At 37.4% G+C, this 19,631-nt stretch overlaps 2 protein-coding genes across 7 annotated transcripts in view; one reads left to right on the top strand and one right to left on the bottom strand.

Moving 5' to 3' along the window:
* The window catches only part of bach1a (BTB and CNC homology 1, basic leucine zipper transcription factor 1 a), a 251,933-nt gene that overhangs the window by 19,959 nt on the left and 212,343 nt on the right, over positions 1 to 19,631 (top strand). The window lies entirely within an intron of this gene.
* The window catches only part of cadm2b (cell adhesion molecule 2b), a 321,622-nt gene continuing 307,316 nt past the window's right edge, over positions 5,326 to 19,631 (bottom strand). For 2 of the 6 annotated variants that reach the window (XM_007234491.4, XM_007234492.4), the window contains 3 exons: positions 8,234 to 8,356; positions 8,007 to 8,112; positions 5,326 to 7,439 (listed from right to left, as the gene is read on the bottom strand). In XM_007234491.4, the coding sequence (XP_007234553.1) occupies positions 7,334 to 7,439; positions 8,007 to 8,112; positions 8,234 to 8,356 (335 nt within the window). In that variant the 3' untranslated portion in view covers positions 5,326 to 7,333. Of the gene's footprint in view, positions 8,113 to 8,233; positions 8,357 to 19,631 lie in introns of all 6 variants that reach the window. The other 4 variants (XM_007234495.4, XM_022685689.2, XM_007234493.4 and 1 more) reach the window with 2 other exon arrangements.

Here is a 19,631-nt window from a genome sequence, read left to right as displayed (position 1 = left end):
ATGAAGCGCCAATCATCTCAGACTGGTTTCTTGAACACAACAGTGAGTTCACTGAACTTGAATGGCCTCCACAGTCACCAGACCTCAATCCAATAGAGCACCTTTGGGATGTGGTGGAACGAGAGATTCGCATCATGGATGTGCAGCCGACAAATCTGCAGCAACTGCGTGATGCTATCATGTCAATATGGACATTCTTCATTAGAGGAGCACCTAACCTTGACCGGGCACTTTATTATGTTCTCTCACCTGTATAAGAACGTTTTGTAGCACTGTGTTCAATTTCCTTAGCTGGAAAGGGCACCCTTTGGGACATTGTCTGGTAGGAGTGTCATCTACGAAGGCCATTTCTTGATATATAGGGCACATCATAATGCACTGCAAAAAGAGGCATCCTAGTGGCCACTCCATCACTTTTGTGTCCTACAAATTGGCACCGTAGAAACCTTTTGCATCTCTAGAGGGTACCTTAGGGTGCTTTTCCACCACTCTACCCCTGTTTTAAATTATCTGCACAACCGGACAAACAAGTGCAGAAATCACATCCACATTCAGGGCAGGAAGCATTACCCACACACATACAGCACATCTGAGAAGTAAACTTTTTGAAGCTTTTACGCTGCTGCAGTAGAGTAGGGCATGTACTGTAGCTACTTTTGGCAGCAAATCAGCATATTTTATCTGCCCTTTCAGCATTTTATCATAACAATAAAACACTTTCAATTGTTAAACAACTTCAACAACTCCCCAGTACATTCTTTCCGCGTTGGCGATGTGATTTAATTGCTTTCTCATCAAAGTCAGTTGATTGTTCCCAATTAAGTTTAAACTAACTGGGTTCGAAACACTATTAAAAACTCAATCACTTATCTTTAAATTTGTAATTGCTGTGTGGGCTGCCGGCGCTTGTGGGATTCCTGCCTCTTTCTTTACTTGGCCTGTCAAGGTGATCTCATCCATTTGCCTCTGCCATGCATAATCAACTCTTTTTTTAGATTAGTTATTTATCTTTCTGTTCAAAAGTCTATAATGAGCAGCGCGATTGGGGGCAGAAAAAAAGTCCAGCAGCTACATTAAGACTAAATTGCACGAGTAGGCTGTGGTAGACTGGCTGACTCTGCGCTGCAAATGTGTTGAGCATGCCATTCATTTCTCTGAATAACATTAATGCCTCACATGCGTACATTGATACATGTAGAAATGTCGCCTTCTTCACCAACAACAAAATAAATTTCGTATTTGAGAGACGACTCATAGCTTTATAAAGGGAAATGGATGTGTTAGCAGCTCATATGTGGAGCATCTTTTGCTGGAGTGGAAAGTAAACAGCTGGTCTGAAGTACATGCTCAGGTCGAGGAGGAGAAAAAAGGCCAGGTGGTTTGCTTTTGCTGTTTTTGCATTTATATGGGCACAGTTGCACCAAGAGATGTGTTGGTACGAAAAAGAAGCATGTAGCCCATGCGTAAAAGCAAAAATGAAAGTGATTCTAATTGAATAAAAAAAATGGATTTGGCACATTCACATAGCCACGAAAAAATCAGATCTGAGCCACATTGAGCAAAAAAATCAGATTTGAGTCACTTCGGCCTGGTAATGTGAACGTAGCCTAAGTCAGAGAGAGAGAGTCGTGGGCATGCTAAAATCTGAGATATAAATATTAAAAAATTACATATAGCTACTGTGAAACCTGTACATTGGCTCACTGGTACAGTTGCGATGCCCCATGATTAAGAGGTTATTGGTTCAGTTACTGACCAGAACCTCCACTACATGTAGGACAATGTGAGGAAAACAATGCTCCTTCTGAGAAGCTCTGACTCAGGGTCTATAATCAGGCTTGTCAGAGTTCAGGTCTAAAGAGAGACTTTTTTAAGATGAATTCTTTGTAAAGCACAAATTTGAGCTCTGGTAGATGCTCTGCTTATGGTTACGTGGTCTTTAGTTCTTGTACCATACTCTGCAACATGTACGCCCGAGGAATTTCAGTATACCTACTATAAATATGAGTAATACCAATCCTCATATGTCAAAAAAAGACATTTTGTGAGGCAGCTTGTAAGATGTTCAATTGTTTAAACCATAGGATGGTTATCAGAACAGGCAGGGTTCAAGTCTTAAGAAATTACTTGTGTATTTGTTAATTGTAAAGTTTAAAATCTAATATTTAAAAAAAAAAATAACATAAAGCTAATGTGTGATCCTAATTGAGATTTAGAAGTTGCTGGTTCAGGTCTCCACAGCATGTAAGTCCAAGTAACAAAAATATCCCTATATAGGAGTAAAACCAACCACAACATAAAAAAAAAAAAATTGCTGCTTGTGAGATCCTGTGGCTATATGCTTTAATTTGTGTGTCTATGATCTGGACAGGATTTGAGTTTGGAGGCATGTATTAATTTCAAAGATTAATATCCAAATTCTAAATGTTCAAAAGTGCACAAAAAAGTGCTATTTTGTAGCTCACTGGTAGACAAAATGTCTCATGATTTAGAGGTTGTTTGTACCAATCATGATCTAGTTAGCATGTAAGGTCCAATGAAATGCATGAAATTGTTCTAAATATGAGTAAAAATCTAAATCAAAATGTTGAAAACCAAACATGCTTGTTGTGATCAGGACATTCAGACTTGTGATGTACTGTTAAGCATGTATATATTAAAATTAAAGTATCAGTGCTTCATGGCAATAATTCACATCAAGTTCCTTTTCAGTATTTAAATGATCTTCAAGTTTCCCACTAAGAAAAACAACTTGGGAGAACGGCATTAGGAACCTCTACAACTCCATGCTGAGATATCAGGCATGTTTTGCCTTACACATGCTCTAATTATACTTAATGTGTGTGTAACTATGTAAATATGACCAAGAGTTTCCTTTTGATTATCTATGGAACACTGCTTGGTGCATTATTGTGTATTAACACAGCAGTAAACTTAAACCTGGCAGTGACTCATCTACAACCCAGTTACACTCTAATAATATGTGGATACAGGTAACTAATAGAACTAAAACATCAATTATTAGTGCTTTCTCATATCAGACATCCAATTGCGTAGTTATTAAGCTCACGAATCATTCATAAATGTCTACTTCTGGCTTTATTAAGCTTAATAACCATTATTTTGGTGTCCTGAAAGTTCTTTATAGGGTTACTACCATAACAGATTGAGAAGGTATTATGAATGCTACTTTAGATATAAATTCTTCTTTCACACTTTTCTTGAGATTATTATTATTATTTTACTCCTTAATCCGCCCACGCCGAAAGACACGGCACAGTCTGAGGTTCGGGAGTTGACTCCTTTTATCAGATCTTCCAAATAACATTCTTCTTACATTTCCCCGGATACCTCTCACTTGTGAGGCGAACGTCAGAGCGCTGCTTGTGCTTCAGTGGATGCTGGTGGCAGGTCCTCACAAACCTGAGAGCGTTTTTGAAAGCAAAGGACATTTTATTTCAGAAATGTAAAAAAGTTCCGGAGGGATGAAAAGCGCTGTGTTGTTTTCCTTACTCTGCAGGTTTTGTGCTGGAGAAGTTGGAGAAGTTCTTCAGGGTGACTACTTTGTTTATCTGTGGAGTTTGTGCAGGTAATGTTAATGAGCGCTGTGCTATAGCAGGAATTAAAAGCCTCTATAAAGAAATACTGAAGTTCGTAAGTTCATACAGTGTATGAAAAAAAAAAGTTTTGGAACTTCTACCCATTTATTGTTTCTTTAGAAATGAAGGGTAGGGGCGCTAAGTGGTCCAGCGGGCTAAGCGCGGCCACTATGAATGGGAGATCGCTGGGTCGAATCACAATCGGCCTTGCTCTCTCTGGGTGTGTAGATGGCGCTCTTTCCCCTCATCACTTCAAAGGGGGATGTCGATCAGCACAAGGCGTCTGTGAGCTGATGTATCGGGACCGAGTCTCTGCGCTTTCCTCCGAGCACGCTGTGATGCTACTCGGCAATGCTGCATTAGCAGCAGTTCAAAAAAGGGGTGGTGGCTGAATTCACATGTTTTGGAGGAGGCATGTGCTAGTCTTCACCCTCCTTGGGTTGTGGCATCACTAGTGATAGGGGGATATACAGATGACTAGAAGCTGAATGGGTGGGACACGTGAGCATGTGAGGCTTGTTCACATTTCAGGCAGATTCACATTACACACAGATAAAGGTCACTTACATTTGTGAATGTAAACCACCAATCCGAGCCAAAAATCGGATTTGAGCAATGTGGCTTGTAATGTGAACGTAGCCTAGGTTAATTGTGCTACGTTGGTTAAAACCCACCTTAGCATCCCTCAGGGAACTTTAAAGTCATCTATGCAAGTAGAGACATGCTGGATTTTTCCCTGTATTTTCATTTTGGTCCAAAAAGTTCCAGGAATATGTCCCTGTTGTGCGCATGCTCAGTAGTGTCATTGTTCTTTTTCGAATTTGAGATGTTGACTGAGAGCAGTAATGTTCTTTGGCTGAATGCAAATTTTATGTTGAACAGTAAAAATGCTGCAGCTAATGGCACAGCGTACAGTCTTTTTTTGGCTAACTATTTTTATATTTAATAATATAAATAATATATTATTAAATAATATCGCCAACATTTTTGAATATTGTGAACCATATTATACTTTTTTTTATTTTATTTATTTTTTCACTTTTTTTAGTAAAAGAAAAATGAACACTGTTCTCATTTCCCATTATATACATATCTACTAGAGACTACTGGACAGATTATATCTTTTTTTTATTATTATTTTACTTTAATCCTGGATATATGAAGATATATGGAGTGCATTATTAGTATCATGGCATTATGAATCATTGACTTCTGTAACAAATCTGATAAAATTCTTGTATTTTTTCAATATCTCAGTTAGGGGTGTGCCGTATCATATCGTATGCAATAATACAATATCATTTTCATTTTGATGCAGAAGTGTATTTTTGAAATATATTTTTTTAATTCAGTCATATCGCTAAGAGTATCGTTATCGTGAAAATACCATGAAATATTGTGATATAATTTTAGGGCCTTATCGCCCACCCCTAACGGGAACTGAAGATTAGAATTCATTGTTTTTGTTTTAATGGGTAAACTTTTGATTTACATCAAATGTTTGATGGATGAACATTTTATAATTTAATACAAAATTTAATCCAACGCATTAATTCTAACAATCTAAAATTCTAATTCTGAATCCACTCAGCCTGTCTCGCCTGTCGGAATTTTACTGATGGTCCAAAATGATGTCAGAATGACTCATTGGGTGCTCAGCATCCCTGGGTGTTACCAACAACCATACACTGATAAGAATAGTCAATTTAGTCAATTTAACTAAGTATTCAAATTAAATTATTCTCCTTTATAAACACATGAGAACACAAATCCAATCTGTGTCAAGCAAGAAGTTCAGAAAATGACCCTCATTAACCCTTATCATGATATTGGACCAACAGTTTCCAACTATTACTGTAAAAGATCTTAAAAGAGTATGAAGAACTTTTAAACTGGTAAAGAGTTTTAAAATTAAGCAAACCTCACATTCACACTCACATTATATAATCATGATTTTTTTTTCATTGTATCACTCAAAATAAAGCTCCTTTGCTGGTGCAGATGTTTGATCTGTAGTGTGCAGAGCGTACTGCCATTAGATGTTTCTCCACTAGATGGAAGCAATAAACCAAACTGACTCAGCGCACAAGAGCGAACTATTCTCGCTGTGGCAGCAAATGATGATGAGTACAATCAAGCTGTAGTAAAATTACAGCCATTCCTCAATTCATCTGATCTTTTTCTAAGTGAAGAAGGGAGAGCAGATCCATGTTTGTGCATATTTTACTCTCTGAGATCTTTTCCATTTTTTTTTGTCTTACAGAGGCATAGTCTGGAAAATGGATATTTAATACTGTAAAAGCAAACTTTTTTCTCATATAGCCAAAAAAAAAAAGAAGAGCAAATGAAAATTAATGGTTCTTACAAAATGTCTAAACTCTATCTGAAGTTATAAATAGTGGGGTAAAGTATGAACATTGGAAACATGTTTTAAAAACTGCCCGATTCAGCAGTGCTTCGGGGGTTATATGTTTTGTTGCAAACACAAAGGCAATAATGGTGATTGTTCTGAACTTCTCATGAAAAAGAAAAGAAAAAAAAAACTCATCCTACTCACAAGCTTATAAAAGCACACTGATAATAATCATAATCATAATAATACATTGTATTTGTCCATCAGTTTTCCCAAAAGTATTAAGCCGTGATGTGAAGCTAAAGGAGACGTACAAACATGAAATGTGCGCAAAAGAACAAGAAGAAGAACAATGAAGGTTTCAAATTCAATTAAATAAACAAATGACTAAATACTGAATTATTCACATTATATACATGCTTTGTGCTAAAAACAAATAATAAAAAAGACAAAACAGAATTATATTCGTTACTTATGAGAATGTGAGTGTAATTATAAAAGTATGGAACACTTTAAATTACTACGAGACGATTTTCAGGACACAGATTAAGTGATTAAGTCCTTGAGTAAACCAGTTTACCCAGTCTGATTATTTCCCATAATTTAACGAATCCAAGAGTAGGCTTAACCTGTGTCCAGAAGGCCTGCTCTATATTGACTAATATACAAATGTTCATATATGGAATCCCATATTTTAACAATATTTTCCACCAATAATCACTTCAGCAAAGTAATTTACAGCAATATTAGCGAGGGGACAATCAGTAAAATAAATACTGAGTAATGGAACTGCAGTGTGGAAATGAGCCCATCTTAATCTTCACATGTTGAACGAATGTCCAGTTCAGATGGTCCAACAGTACAGATGGAGGAAACCACTTCGTTCATTAATTAAAATGAATTAAAATGAATCCAAAATCAAAAACAATTAGGCTCCATTTTTTTTTCATCCTGAGACTGTCTAAGCCAATGACATTTAACAATGACTTTGTGCTTATATGTTCTAAACAACATCTTTAGACATTAAAAAGAAAAGAATCAGGGCCAGATATAAACAGTGCAAGACTATACAGACAGATATGAACAGTAATAACCAGTGTATGTGAGTTCCATTAGGTCAGGAACAATCGTCAATTGTGCTTTCAATTGTTTTTCTCCACTTTTTTTTTATATTGTATATTGTCAATTTTTTTATTATTATTTTTTTTTGGTATCTATATGGTATATTACATAAATATCCATGTCCGTTCTTTTGTCTTTATACAACATTCTTGTTATGGAGTACACTTCAGAGAACAACCACTTTCACAATGGATCATTGAAAAAAATAAAAATAATAAAATCAAAGAAAGAAATAAAATAATTGACAAACAATAAATATTCACATTATGCATCGCACATATTCTTCCCTTAAAGCGTAATTATTGGCAAAGCCAAGGTTTTCCGACTTGAGATGAACCACATTTCTTGCCGCTCCCTGGTAATATCTGCAAAAGGTATATAACAGGCACAGTGAGGGTGGTAAGGAAAGCAGTATTCAATGGGAAAATTAGAATAAGTTGAAAAAGCACAACAACGAACACAGAAGGTGTCTGTATATTTTGGCACTTGGTAACTCAAACAAACTCAATTTTTTGGGAGGGGATGGTAGGGCGGTAGGGCAGGGGGCGGGGCAGGGGGCGGGGACGGGGCAGGTGGTGGGTGGGGGTGGAAGGAGACTTATGCGATTTTGAGCCTAAATGGACCTGGTGTTACAGTTACAAACTCAACATCTATTATTCTTATCTTTTTTTTCCCTCTCTTTTTTTTATATCTGTCGATTAGATTGGCATTACAAAACGGCAACACTTTCTGGTGTCTGGGGGTCGAATTTGAGTGAGGATCTACAGGCTTCAAATGAGCTCCTTTAGGAGGTTTGTGGAGGGAGACACGGAGAAAATAGCCATGCCGAGCTTGCGCCGAGTGACCTAGCACCCTCCCCCCGGCAGGCTAGCAGTGTTGCCGTTACAGTATACTGAACAGAACAAAAGAAACAGAGGTGCTAAATGAAGTACTCTTTCTTTTCCTCTGCATGTGCGTGGTTCCCCTCCGCATTGATGATGGCAGTGTCTGCGTCAGGGGCGTCCTCTGCTCCTTTGGCCTCATTGGTTAAGTATGTCCCTGTCCACACAGTCCCACATAGGTCACAGACACATAAGGAACAGCAGTGGACAATGTTCAAGCATTTAGCACACTCTCTACACTATAGGTGAGAGCCGCGGAGCCACGAGCCAAGGCCTACCTTTATGTCTGGCCAGATAGCGGCCCAGGACGATGATGAAGCACAGGGTGATGAAGACCACCACAGCCACCACTCCGCCGATCAGCGCGTGGTCGGGGCCTTGCTGAGTCAGCGCGTTGGGATCTGGCCAACAAGAAGGAAGAAGAGTGTGGCATCAGTTTTCACACTTAAAACAACACAGTGTTATTTATATTCAGCAGCAGTGGCAGGCCCACACAACCTCCTCAACATCTATAGCATACTGTATGTAGCGTTGCATATCAGTGTGCTGCAGAAAATCCTTCATTTTTGCACTTTACTTACATAGATAAATAAAATTAAATAATTCATTATGGATCACTTTTTAGTCATGCTTTGTATCAGTTTATTACGAACATTATTACATTATCACATTAACAAAAGCATATCCCCTCTTTTTTTTTAATATTACTGCCTTCAATTTTAACAGAAAAACGAAACTTCTAAAAAAAAAACAGACTTGTTAATGTATTTCACATATGAAACTGTATGATGAAGAATGGTCATCTTTAGACGTGAAAAAAAGTGCATGCAGAAATCTTCAGCACAAGACTTAAGGGATCAGACTTCAAGATCACTGTTCAAGATTTACTGTTTTTTTTTTTTTTTGTACAATCCTCAAGCATGCTTGAGGAGTCAACGTTGTAGCATGATAGTACATATTAGGGGTGTGCATATCATATTCCACGCAATAATATCGCTAACATTTTTTAATATCTTGAATATTGTGAATTATATTAAACCCTAAAATATTGTGTTTAGTCATATCGCCAAAAGGTATCGTTATTGTGAAAATACCATGAAATATCGTGATATTATTTTAGGGCCATATTACCCACAAATTCAGTGTTCTCATTTCCCATTATATATCTACTAGAGACTAGAGAGATTATATCTGTCTAGTATCATTTATTTTACTTTAATCCTGGATATATGGAGATATATGGAGTGCATCATTAGTATCATGACAGTCTAGATTATTGGCTTTTGTTACAAATCTAATAAAAAATCTTGAATTTTTTTGTATCTCTTTTAGGGGTGTTTGGGTCATATTATATCGTATGCATTAATACATTTTCCTTTTTCTTTTGTTGCAGTAGTGTATTCTTTAAATATATATATCTTTTTTTTATTCAGTGTTTTGTCATATCGCCAAGAGTATCGTTATTCAGAAAATACCATGAAATATCGTGATATTACTGTAGGGCCATATCGCCCACCCCTAGTACATATAATGCTGCGTTCCATGTAAAAAAGGATCTTTTAATTTTTAAAAGTTCCAAGTATGAAATTTGTGCTAGAATGCCCCCAACAAAGTTTGGAAAGCCTCACCATCCCAAAGTACATTAACAGTAGTGAAAGCAGTAGTAATTATACAGTTCAATCTATCTATATATCTCTCTAGATGTCTCATTAAATCATCTGTGGGCATGATTTCATGTTGTATGTATGTGCAGAATATCATATGATGCATTATTATCAACTGCTATTGCTACAGTAGTGCTAACCTCCAATATTTTGATTGGATTGACTATAAAGCATTGATACATTCTATAGATAACTATAATATTATTTTGGAAAATCTGAAAAGTCTACAATTATCTGAATACAAACAGAACCATTCCAGCTATGACTTCTGATAATTAAGAAATGCAGTAAAATAACCAACATTGATATTATTTTATTATAGATTATACAACAGATAGTTCTGACCCTGCAATGTGATTGGCTGAGAGGTGTTCTATGAGTGCCGTTATCAGCCGGTAATGCACTGTAACCGAAGCTCTTCATGTATTACTCCGCCACATACAGGTAACCTATCATCGATGCAGTGCTTACAAACCAAACAGCACAGCAGCAACAAACAGAGCAGCAATGGAACTATTTTAAGTCACAAAGTGTTTATAACCAAACAGATTAACAAATGTTCTCGTCCTCTTTAACTCAAACTCTGTTAATAAACAGCGATAGTGGATCTGTAGTATAATCGCAATAATACATTCAAGGTTTATGCTATAACGTGTAATATTGGCACTGCTGTGCTGCGCTTGTAGGCACGATTAAGCCAATTATTGTTTAATTATACTGTCATATTGTTAAGTTATTTATTGAGTGATGAGTGCAGGATTTTACTTAGTTGTCTTTTTTTGCTTTTAAGGCTGACATTTCTGAAGCTGTACATCATTTGAAAGCAAAATGAGCCCCTGATATAGTCTCGCACCAACTGGAAAATGGGAAAGTGCCAGGTAATGGACATTACTGTGGAGTGCTGCTGTTGAATCTTGCCCTACTCAGTTAATGTACCATTTTCACCCTTTCAATTCTGTCTTTCATGATGATATTATTACAGATAGCTGTAAAAAAAAAAAAAAAAAAAGTATAAGGTGCCTTTTCTGTAATGTCACCAGAGCGAACAAGGAAAAGGTTGATCCTATGGACAGGTTTTGAAAACTGCATTGCTAATATGCTATATGCATATCATTATAATGTGATATAATGAAATGTACTGTTATTTACGATTATTATTGTTCTATTGGTACAGTATAAGTGATAGTAGTAGGATTGTTTTTGTTGTTTTATCAATTAAAGGCAAAAAATATTGAAAGGGGGGCTTTGAAACAGTTTGCCGGTTTGATCCCCAGGACTGGCAAGGCTGAGGTGCCATTAGCAGGACAGCTAATAGCCATTTTTTTCTTGGGTGCTGAGGTGGCTGCCCACCACTGTATTCACTATTCAGTATTCATAATGTGTGTTTGTTTACTGCTATGAATGGGTTAAATGTAAAGGTTAATTGCTACATTGATATTGCTACTGTTGTGGGATGGCTATACAGTATTTTGTAATTATTTATATGTAACTATAGTAATATGTGATTAGTTGTAAAATCTTATTTCTGATTTATGTTGAAACAAGTGAATATTCTTGTGTGCATACTTTAGTTTGTACTACAAATACAATCCTAAGTTACGAAAAAAATATATTAATAATTTAAATTAGGGCCATCGGTCGATTAAAAACTCATTCATTTGCTGTGATTAACTCTTGACACTTTTAATAAAAGATATTTAATGTAAAATCAACAAAAAGAGATTTTATTAAATAGCATTGGCGTAGGAACCAAGGGGATGATCAGAAATAGGTGCAAAAAAAGCAGAAATTAAATTAAAAGAAACTTTTATTTTGAAAATGCGCCGAAATCTGCACCCCTGCCATGAAAAGCACCCCCTCTCGGGAGCATGTTTCAAAGTAAGCTTAGTTAAAGCAATTATCTCTGCTTTTATTAAGAAGACAGTGCGTACGCTCTCCCTAGAGGGGGTGCTTTTCCTGGCGGGGATGCTGAATTCGTCACACCACCTGCTTTACACGTGAGGTCAGTGGTGAGATAAGAGCAATGAATCACAACAATATCAATATACTGCAATAAAAACGACTTTAGGATAATGTCTTGTTCTGCTAACAGGCTAGGAGGGTTTGGGTTATCTAACATTTATATATTAACTGCTGCCAAAAATCTCTATGAAACGTAAAGTTACATTCTTTTTAATAAAAGGACCCCATCGTAAGAAGTGCCTTTAGTAGAAAAACTTGAAACCACAGGACCCAACGCTATTGAGTTTTTTTTTCAAGAGTGGAGAATATGTATAATAATAATAAAAATGGATTAATTTTAGTAAATGTGCCCCCACAATGTCAAACCCACTCCTACGCCTTTCTTGAACAGTATCTTTCTAAACTATGTTCAAGTACCAGTTTAATAAAAAAAAAAAACTCAGCAATTTTAATGCAAAATATGAAAAAGTTATATAAAAAGGAATAATTCTCTATAAGGTTCAGATATTTGTATCTTATTTTTTTTTCTGTAGTAATGGATTCAGCTGGCTCCTCCTTCACATTCAGACAGTTACTGAGACAGTTCTGTGATTAATCACAAAAAATATTCTTTAACACATTCAGTTTCCAGATGAGTCGCATACATTAACGTGTTACCGTCAGCAGCACTAATTTAAATGCATTTATTAATTTAAAGTGCACTTAAAACTGCTGATACACCATGCTCACTTCACTGTAACTACTCTCTTAACTATTCCTGCTGAAAAAAACTGCACTGCAACTTAGAATTCATACAGCAGCATCACGCTCCTCTGCACTGCAAGGACCAAAGTGACTCAGCCCTTGACAAAATATGACCAACTTTAAAAATGTCTGAGGTGGCGGAGGGCCGATTTGTCTCTGGGGTTTAACTTTGAGCGAGCGAGCAAGCGCAGATGAGGGTGAACTCGGCCATCTCTGGAACTCCACTGAGTAATCGCCACCTAGAATAATGACTTTCCCCTCCCTGCAGCAGCCTCCCGTGAAGCGTCAGGCTACTAGCGCGCTCGCCGCCTGTCATGTTTGGCTTAACCCCCACCCTGCGAGGCTGTGGAGAGAAAGGGCTGCTGGTTGACGTGGGGACAGAGTTGTCGCACCTTTGGCCCTCTGCAACCCTGGGTGTGCTGTTTCAGTGCTTATGTGGCCATGTAAACTGTAACTATGTGTCTTTATTGCACTGCTAGCATGCTCTCATTAGTTCACTGTGATGAATGGGTTCTGCTGCTGCTGCGCTTGGCAAAGTGACCCTGAGAGATGTGCAGAAAAACGACTTCTGCAGGCCCATTTTTAACATCTAAATCAACCCATTTGCTTCAATTAACACTGTGTTTAGATTTAACGATGTTTTAAGGCATCCTAAAGATGTGGACTGGATGCCACGTTTGGCTAACTGCAGCTCTGGAAGCAATTAAGAGAGCAATTCAGTTTCTGAACCAGTTTTGCTATTTATAAAATAAAATAAAAATATTGTCATTTTTTGCGTTTATTTGCAGAAAATGAGAAATGGCTGAAATAACAAAAAATGACGCAGAGCTTTCAGATCTCAAATAATCCAAAGAAAATAAGTTCATATTCATAAAGTTTTAAGAGTTCATGAATCTTAGCATGTTTTCCTCCACCAGTCTTACACACTGCTTTTGGGTAACTTTATGCGACTCCTGGTGCAAAAATTGATGGCTTGTAATCATCCATCTTCCTCTTGATTAAATTCCAGAGGTTTTTAATTTGGTAAAATCAAAGAAAATCATCATTTTTAAGTGGTCTCTTATTTTTTTCCAGAGCTTTATGTTGATTATGCAACATTTCTGGCTGAATCCCGATTGTATAGGATGAATTAATATTGCATTATATGGACAAAAGTATAGGGACACTTGTTTTTTTTTTTTTTGGAAACTGGTATTGAAAAAGAGCTAATCCTGCTTTTGTTGGATAACTGTCTCTACTGTCCAGATTTTTGAGTCAGAATTTGATTGCATTCATTGAGAAGAGCATTAGGCATTAGTAAGGTTCCCACTTTATCTCCAATTCATCAAGTCTTCCCTAAAGTACTGGTAGAAAACCATCATTGCTGAGAACACAGCTACAGAGAGTTTGGATATTTTGGCAATACTTTGCACAGGGGCTAACTATGCTGTGTGTGTGTTTGTGCATTTGCACATCTGTGTCTGCAACAATGGGTGCAAATTAAAGTACCGTATTTTTCAGACTATAAGGCGCACTTATAATCCTTCAACTTTCCTTAAAAATCATCAGTGCACTTTTTAATACGGTATTAAAAAGGAGTGTATCCTGCTTTTGTTGAAGTAACTGTTGGAGTCTACTGTTTTACTGTACTTACTTAAGTAAACTAAGCTTACTGTAAGTAAACAGAAGCACTTTACTCACCCAAATAAACGTTTTTTTGTGTAGATTTACATCCAGAGCTCGTTTGACTTTGGAAAAAAAATGCTGGCCAGTGTTTAACCTCAGTAACAAGATAACATCTCACAACTTATAAAGGTGTTGGCATTCCCAAAGTGTCTTCTGAGGAACACTTTAAAATGAATGTATATACTGCTAGAACCAGAGCAAAAACCTTTTGTCTAACCAGCAGCCTGACGAAGCTTGTTCTATATGGGCTGCTCTGTTCTGATTTCTTCTCTAAAGGCTACACTTACACTCTGAAGGCTCCAGCTGTTTTACCATGTCCTGCATTTTCTCACTGCAAATCCTCATGAATCAAGCTGAAAAATGCCCAATTTTAGCCGAAAAGCTCCACTCGTCATGTGTCACTTTTAATAGGATAACCAATCAAAATAGGGTGGCAGGCACTGTATGTTGCTACAGTTTTGCTTACATTCATGATTAAAGCTATTCTGCCAGTTGAATCACCCAAAATAGGGCAATGGGCTGCAGTTTCATATGTCATTTATTTCTTATAGTGTGAGAAGCTTTGAATTTCTGACCCATAAATGTCTTCGAATGTTCAGTATCTGCTTTCGAAACCCTGTTACAGGTGGATTGTTGAAGTTTTAGATCCAGGAACAGATTTCTTTCTGATATTTCAGCTGATATTGGCAATATATGGTGAAATGTTTCTGTAGTCCCTGTACAGAAAGAGAAGCTCTGCCAGTAGAATAAAACTCAGATAAACATGAACCTATTGGCACCATGCCTAATGCCAGGTGTGGGTTAGAGATGTACAGTATAAAGCCCTCAGTATTGAGCAGTGGAGCAGCAGAACTGTGTTCTCCGGAAAGATGGTGCTCCATCCAGTACTTTTGGGATTTGGAGCCGAGTTGGGAAGTTAGGGATGATGTGAGATGGTGATCATCCAACATTCTGGCCTAAAACTCTTGAATCAATGAATTCAATCAAATGCTCACACTGGACAGCAGAGTGAGTTAATCCAACAAATCAAATGCAGGATAATCTGTTTAGTACCTTTGATTTCAGAAGAAACACTGATTAAGCAGGTGTCCCAATACTGCGGTATGAAAAAAATTTGGACACCCCAGATATTTTCATGATTTTACTTCATGTACTTCATACTTTATAAATCATTTTATTATAAATCATTTTTATTAAATTTACCATATAGCAGAAAAGCACAGTGATATTTGAGAAGTGAAATGTTTAATTTTTAAAAGTTTATAGGATTTACAGAAAGTGTGCAATAACACTTTAAACAAAATTAGGCAGGTAAATACATTTGGGTGCCCTTGTCGTTTTATTACACTAATTATTAAAACAAAAAAATTTGTTTGGTAAGCTCATTGACCCTTGACCTACATACACAGGTGAGTCCAATTATGAGAAAGGGTTAAGGTGGCCAATTGCAATTTTTCCCCTCTTTGCATCTTCTCTGAAGAGTGGCAACATGGGAGCCTCAAAAAAGGTCACACACTCTAATATTTTGTTGGACCGTCTTTAGCTTTGATTGCAGCATGCATTTACTGTGGAATTGTTTTAGTAAGCTTCTTTAATGTCAATGATTTAATTTTTAATGATTTAATGTATATTGTAATTTATTTCAATCCAGTGTTGGATTATTTTTTCTCGAAGATCTTGCAGCAGCATTGATGATGGTAGAGTTTGACCACTGCACAAAGTCTTCTCCAGCACATCCCACAGATTCTCAATGAGGTTAAGATCTGGACTCTGTGGTGAACAATCCATGTGTGAAAATGATGATCTCATGCTCCCTAAACCATTGAATCCTGGCATTGTCATTGATGGAATAACCTGTTGTATATTCAGTATTATCAGCTGACCCCATTCTTTCAGCACATACTGTTTCTGAACCTAGACCTGACACACTGCAGCATCCCCAGATCATCTGCTTAGTTAAATCCAGGTGGCTAGACAGGCCATGTAGTATCTGGTGAGCATTATTTTTTATATAAACAAAACATCCTGTTCCTTCAAGGACTCTGTACATAATACAGTCTAGACAATAGTTAAAGAGACAAATAAAGAGGGTAGTACTACAAAAGAACAGAGCAAAGCCTTCGTTATAGCAGAGAGTTTACACTCTGTAATTTAATATGCTTCTCATCTCAAACTGTTCTTCAGTTACAGAGCGAGTTACAGAGCTGCGAGGCTCATAAGCATTCATTCAACCCCCTGATTCGTCTCGTGATACATGGAAAAAGCTCCCAGCATTGAGCTGAAACTGAGAATACATATCCTACGTTTCCAGTTACAGTAAATAAGAGGAATCCAAACCTATTCCAGTCTCCTAATAGGCTTCTCTATTATTCAGCCGTTCTCCTTGTTCTATTTTCTTTTTTGGAGCTTTGTAGTTGGCTTGGATTGTTATTCAGAAATGGGAGTTTTTGCATATCCCTTGGTAGAAACGGTATTGACAGTATTCATTATTGCTTCCTGTGAATTTATTGTGGTAAAGCCAGGGAGGGAGCAGTGATGTGTTTCTCCAGTTTCACCGTGTGTTGCCTTTTTTAACAAAGCCAGTCTTCTTATTCCCTCGTGTGTTTCAGATATATCACACACACATGCTCACCAGCCCTGGGTTAATAACTGTGCTTTCAGCTGTAAGGAACATATGCTTCCATACAGGAAAACGTGCATCCATATTTAATGCAAAAACACACACATTATTTTTTAAGCTACATAATAGCATGCTTGAATAACTAAGAACATGTACATGCGTATTTCTAACACTTTCTCGTTTTGTGTGCAAAAAAAAAAAACAAAAGGAAATGGGACGCGGAGTGTGAAACTGTGCACACAGTGCTGCTTTGTCCTTGTGCGTATCTTTTCAGCGCTTTCAAAACATAAGTGGGCTGTTTGGGTGAAAAGCCAAATCAGAAAAAAAATCTACTCTTCTTAACACCTACACACACTCATCCCCACGTACAATATCTTCAATATCTTGAGGGAAAGAACACACAAAGAACCAGACTGTGATTAAAAGCTATTGCTTGTGGAGATAAAGTCCAATAGGGTTTAATAGTAAAAGTAAAATCAGTAACTGTTAGTATTAATAACCCTTTAAAAAGTGTAATGTGTTTCTCTGCGTACTCTGCATACTATCCTCCTTTCAGCCTGTTCTTCAATGGTCAGGAGCCCACAGGAGAGAAAACCACCATAGAGCAGCTGTGTGTGTTTATGTGGGTGGTGGGTCGTTTATTCACAGCACTGCAGTGATTAGCACTGATTAGCATGGCGGTGGTGCATGATGTGTTAGTGTGTGTTGTGCTGGTATGAGTGGTGGATCAGGAGCAGCAGTGCTGCTGGTGTTTTTAAACAGCTCAGCGTCACTACTGGACTCAAAATAGTCCACCACCCTGAAATATTCAGCCAATAGCGTCCTGTGGGCAGCATCATGTGACCACTGATCACTGACGAAGGAATGCACAATGAGTGTAAAAACAAGGAGGTTTTGTAATATTTTTCTTTACTGGGCTGTGCATTTAATTAACTTATAATACGTGTCATTCAGTCTAATCCAGTCATACACCAAAAATGTATAGAAGTAAATAAAATACCCAAACATTTGTGTAAAAGACTGAAATTAAAACAATTTTAAAAGCTTAAGAAAGGTAAAAAAAAAAAATACAGCTCTGGATAAAATAAGAGACCACTTGAAAATTATGAGTTTCTTTGATTTTACCCATTTGAAAATCTCTGGAATTTAATCAAGAGGAAGATGGATGATCACAAGCCATCAAACCAAGCTGAACTGCTTGAATTTTTGCACCAGGAGAGCACAAAGTTATCCAAAAGCAGTGTGTAAGACTGGTGGAGGAGAACATGCCAAGATGCATGAAAACCAGGGTTATTCCACTAAATATTGATTTCTGAACATTTTCTGCAAATAAATGTAAATAAATAAAATGTTTATTTAAAATTTGGGAGAAATGGTGTCTGCAGAAACTGATTCAGAAACTAAAGTGGCCTCTTATTTTTTTCCAGAGCTGTTTATTGAAGGAACATTCTGGTGAACTGATGAATCTTGACATTACCCAAGGTCAAACATATTAGGATATTTAAATAAACAACTTTCTTAAGAAAACCAGTTTTAGTTAAAGTCCTAACTATATCTTAACATACCCTACCAAAAAGAAATATTAATTCACTGCCATTCACACTAAGAAGTAATAATAATGATAATTATTTCACTTTTTCTGAAACCATTTCATTATTTCTAAAACCGCTACCATTATAATCTGCAATCGCTTGAGCGCAGACGTGAATACTCTCTGGAGAATATGGTGTGGGTGTCTGCAATGTGATTAGATTCTAAAAACAAATTACTGTGGCTAATTATTAAAATTAATTCCCCCATGGGATAGCGGCGCCTACAACGGCAAAATGGAATCTTAGCTCAGAATAAACAAGAGAACTCGTCACAGCGTGAGACATAAAGCACAGAGAAACGTGGTGGAACACATGGCTACAGAGAGACATCAACAAAACAAGAAAAAAAAAACATACGTTTCACAGAGCGGTGACACAATCACTCGTTCAAGAACGGCGCCATGCACACGACGATGACATGGGAACATGCTGGAGCTCCTGTGCTTGTTCCTACTCAAGCCATTTCAAGCCATTTGACCGAAAAGACAAAAAAAAAAAAAAAAAAAACATCTTTCATCTTTGGGCTCATGTTTTGTGTGGAAAGTGGAACCAATCTAGGGGACGCTATGGGATCAATCACTGGACAGATACTCTACATTATTATTATGTTGTTTCAGGGATCAATAGTAAATACACAGAGTTGCCAGTTTATTTATTCAAGTGGAAAAACAGCACCCAGGACCAGCACTGACAAGATATTGTTTTTGGTGATGGACCACTATCAGCACAGCGGTTACACTTACTGTATATGGAACTAGTGACTAGAGCATCAGGCTCTTGATGACAGGGCTGTGGGTTCAATATTTAGGTTCATGGCTGCCGCCATTAAACCTCACTGCTCACCAGGTACTGCAGTGATGGCTGCCCACTGCCCCAGACACGTGTGCTCACTAGTGTGTATGCGTGTTCACAGCAGAGGTCACACCCCCTTTGTTACCAGTACAAGTGAAAATGGGAAACTTTCTTGTGTTATGTTGTCTTGTTATATCAGACTGTGTACAATTAATGGCCGTTATACTAACTGGGGTTACCATATGTTACCATATGTGTCTTTTTGGGATTTATCTGGATCTGCATCAATGCTTGTATGTATAAGCAAATCAATAGTTTTGTATCAGTGAAAGAAAATGGACTAAATATTCTGAAATGTCCAAAAGCTTTACTTTGTTAAAAGTCACAAGAGTGGTCCAGCCGGCTAAGTGCTGCCACTATAATAAAGATATTGCCAGTTTCAAATCCTGTTCATGTAGCTTGCCATCGATTACCGGAGCCCTGAGAGAGCACAATTGGCCTTGCTCTCTCTAGGTGGGTAGATGGCACTCTCTCCCCACATCACTCCTAGGGTGATGTCGATTAGCACAAAACACCTGTGAGCTGATGTATCAGATCCGAGTCGCTAGGCTTTCCAATGAGCACTCTGTAATGCTAC

Source organism: Astyanax mexicanus, chromosome 18 (genome assembly GCF_023375975.1).
Source record: "Astyanax mexicanus isolate ESR-SI-001 chromosome 18, AstMex3_surface, whole genome shotgun sequence".
Taxonomy (NCBI): Eukaryota; Metazoa; Chordata; class Actinopteri; order Characiformes; family Acestrorhamphidae; genus Astyanax; species Astyanax mexicanus.
This window is presented reverse-complemented; position numbering and strand designations above follow the sequence as displayed.